Source organism: Rhamphochromis longiceps, linkage group LG3 (assembly GCF_057381845.1).
Source record: "Rhamphochromis longiceps isolate RC_006_pf linkage group LG3, R_longiceps_female_GT1.1, whole genome shotgun sequence".
In the NCBI taxonomy this organism is placed as follows: Eukaryota; Metazoa; Chordata; class Actinopteri; order Cichliformes; family Cichlidae; genus Rhamphochromis; species Rhamphochromis longiceps.
This window is the reverse complement of record NC_140559.1, coordinates 61,192,702-61,195,949: the sequence shown is the minus strand read 5'-3', so window position 1 is coordinate 61,195,949 and position 3,248 is coordinate 61,192,702. Positions and strand designations below refer to the sequence as shown.

At 43.8% G+C, this 3,248-nt stretch overlaps 1 protein-coding gene across 1 annotated transcript; it reads right to left on the bottom strand.

Moving 5' to 3' along the window:
• Positions 1-1,140: 1,140 nt before the first annotated feature.
• On the bottom strand, positions 1,141-2,875 carry LOC146675590 (uncharacterized). The gene is made up of 7 exons (XM_085402560.1): positions 2,697-2,875; positions 2,589-2,624; positions 2,341-2,511; positions 2,085-2,210; positions 1,845-1,907; positions 1,657-1,758; positions 1,141-1,560 (listed from the first exon to the last, which is right to left on the bottom strand). The coding sequence occupies exons 1-7, from the start codon at positions 2,767-2,769 to the stop codon at positions 1,457-1,459; spliced, it is 675 nt and encodes a 224-aa protein (XP_085258686.1). The 5' UTR covers positions 2,770-2,875; the 3' UTR covers positions 1,141-1,456.
• Between the last annotated feature and the right edge of the window lie 373 nt (positions 2,876-3,248).

Below are 3,248 nucleotides of genomic sequence, written 5' to 3'. Positions count from 1 at the left end.
TGTGCATTCCGCGACGGGAGAGGTGCTTGCAGTCCGGACATTTATACAATTGTTGACAAACGCTGAGGTCTGAACCGGAGTGAATTCTAGGTTGTTTGTGCTTTAAATAACACGCGCGTGTGCGACATGATCTGTTACAATCCGTACAGATTACAGAGTCCAGAAAGTGAGAGGGGCATGCGGGGTCAAAACAGAGGTTGCAGCGGTTTTGGCAAAAGTGTTCTTCTCTTTTATAATACCCGCGGTGACATTCGTCGCAAATGTACTGAATTCCTAAAAATGTTTTTAGATTTTTTATCCCGTAATAGTGATGGTGGAATAAGAATAAGTACAGCGGGTGAGGCGTGTTCGGGTAGTCTGTTTCGATTAATGAAAGAGTTCTGTCCTCGGGCGGGCGGTAAAACACGACGATTTTACGTTTTAGTATTTGTTCGAATTTACCTATGTCTGTGAGAGTTACCTGAGTGCGATCGCTCAACCCCGCTAAACGCTGCAGCTCTCTGCCGCGTTCCAGGGCCTGTTTATCTGTGAAATGAGGTTGAGTGAGGTGAATCAGGTTGATGGCAAAACACAGATTATCGTTTTTGTTTTTTACCACGTACAGACAGCGTCGCTTTTTGACTAGAATTTCATCGTCTAACATTTTGTGAATCTTTTTACGCGGGTCATTACTGCCACCGCCTCTAGGATTTCTAATTACTTGCACAACAATTTCTAGGGGAGAGCCTGCGACGATCGCTCCGTTTGATTGTATCAGCCTGGCTAGCAGGTCCTCAAAAACCGGTACAATGTTTTCAGCGCTTTCGTCATCGACGTTAAAAACAGAGTGATTTCGCGCGTGCTCGCTGATGATCTCCAGTTGAACCCGGTCGTTACGACTAACTTCCGGTCTGACCCTATCCGCTAGATCTACAAAATTATCCCTGACGTTGAGGTAAAATTGAGCGAGGTCGCTCGCTTCATCCGGAGAGGGAATGTTAAATACTCGCCTTATTTCGAAATTATTAAAATGTTCGCGGCGAGTCACCGCATCGTTCTGTACCCGAGATCCTCCTCCTCCTTGTTGATGCTCCGCAGGCCGGTCCTCCTCCTCCTCCTCCTCCTCCTCCTCCCTGGGCTGCTGTTGATGATGCTGCTCCACCTGCACCTGCTGCTCCCCCTGCTGCCGGTCGTAGAGCTGAAGAGCATTTTCTATCGGCTGCAGAGGGTCAAAGTTCAGTAGACCGGCAAGCCGCTCGTTTTCAATGTTTTGAAGGAGGATCTGCAATGCGTTTTCTAAAGGTTGTAGAGGGTCGTTTGGTGGTGGTGGGGCTATATTGTTTTCTAACGGTGGGGCTAAATGTTCATGGTTTCTGTTTAATTCTGCCACGGCTTCCAACAAAGCCTCAGGAATGCTGTGTTCTTCCGACATGATTTTCTTTATTTCTTAATTCACAGACTTTTACATGCTTTTACTTTACAGGTCCTTGTGTCTGTATATCGATGCAAATGTGCGAACTGTTGCGACGTACATGAAAGCGAGTTTTTCAAGGATTCTCTTCTTATGAAGCATCCGTCGAGCTGTAAGAAAAGACGGACAGAATGTATTTTTTAAACCTTACATTTTTTATAGAGCAGAGAAGTTTAATAGGTTCGATTCATCCCCCCGTCAATTACCTCTCAGTCTTCCGAGAGGAGCTCTCACTCTCCTGATAGGAGGCGATCTGGACGGTTCCTCCTCCACCTGATTTTCTTCCGTCTGATTTTCTGTATCGGTCTCTGTCGGGGAAAATAAAACAGAAGAGATTTAAGAAAACAAACCTCCTCTTTCCTATTTTTCGAGAATGAAAAAACTTTTTATTTACCTCGCTCCTCCGCGCGATTGTCTGTAGCGGAGGGGGGTTGAATAGGTATATCCGCAATCTCGGCTGCCGAGAAATAAAACAGAAAAGAGAAAGATTTAATAAAAAAAAACAAAAAAAAAAAAAAACTTTTTAGCTCGCTTTATACCACTCCAAGTCGGGAGGGGCGGTATAGCACACTCGGATTACTCCGCCACATCCTGATATTTATCGAAATGACGGATATTGCATCATATTGTTTACCTTTTGGTTTAAAAGGTATTTTCCTGCAGTTCTCCCGGTATGCGTTGACGAAAATAACGTCGTCGTCTTCTTCTTCTTCTTCTTCTTCTTTTCGCTGCGGCGGGGTCTGTATATTCTCGGTTACCTCTGTCGAGAAATAAAGCAAAACTTTTTTAAAAATCTGCTCCGGGTCGGGAGGGGCGGTATAGCACACTCGGATTACTCCGTCACATCCTGTTATTCAACAAAATGGCTGATAATGCATCATATTGTTTACCTTCGATTTTAAAACTTTTTTCTCCGCGGTTCTCCCGGTATGCGGAGACGAAAATAGTGCCGTCTTCTCTTCCACGCGGCGGCGGCGGAGGTTCTGCGGGGGATATGGCTTCTAATTCGCCGCGGAAAACGGCCGGATTTCTGCTGTTACTCACTGCATTATCGATTGTTTCTGTAAGTATCAGAGCATGGTTAAATCAAGTCTATCTAAACTTATTTAAAAAATGGTATATACTTATTTAAACGTACCGTAGTCCACTTGCGTGAAATCATTGATGTAGAAATCTAAAAGAAAGTAATCAAATTATTGACATCTCTGTTGATATATAATTTAAAGTCGTAAAGAAAAAAACTTACCGGGGTGAGGTATGAACAGATCCGGCGAGATGGCCCTCTGATCGGCGTCGTTGTTTGAACGGGATGCTGACATAATATTCACGGATTCTTCCTCGCGATTGGTAGAACTGTCACAGATAGCGACTCCCCTTCCGCTTCTTCTCTCATTTTATCCTAGTCTAGCGAAGCATCTGTTTTTCGCATCTTTCTCTTGACAATACCGGTAGTTAGAGTGGGCTGTTTTTTTTTCGATTGCCTTCTTGCGAACGCCGTCTGTTTTCCCCCATTCCGCAACGGTAAAATATGGCTTTGAGACGGGTATTTGTTTTACCAAATGGACAATTGCTGTCTGACCTTGTTCTTGCTGTTGACAAAACTCGGCTCATGGTTGACTCTTTCCCACAGAGGGGAATAAACTTATTCGAATATGAGATTTTTTTTTCCTCGCTAAGACTAGTTTTATGGGGAGATGTAAAAAACAGGGTTACAAGCAATGATAATATCGGATGTTGACTCCTCAGCGTCATCATTTTCTATCTATTGAGAAAACTTATTGTAAAAAGTAATGAAGAA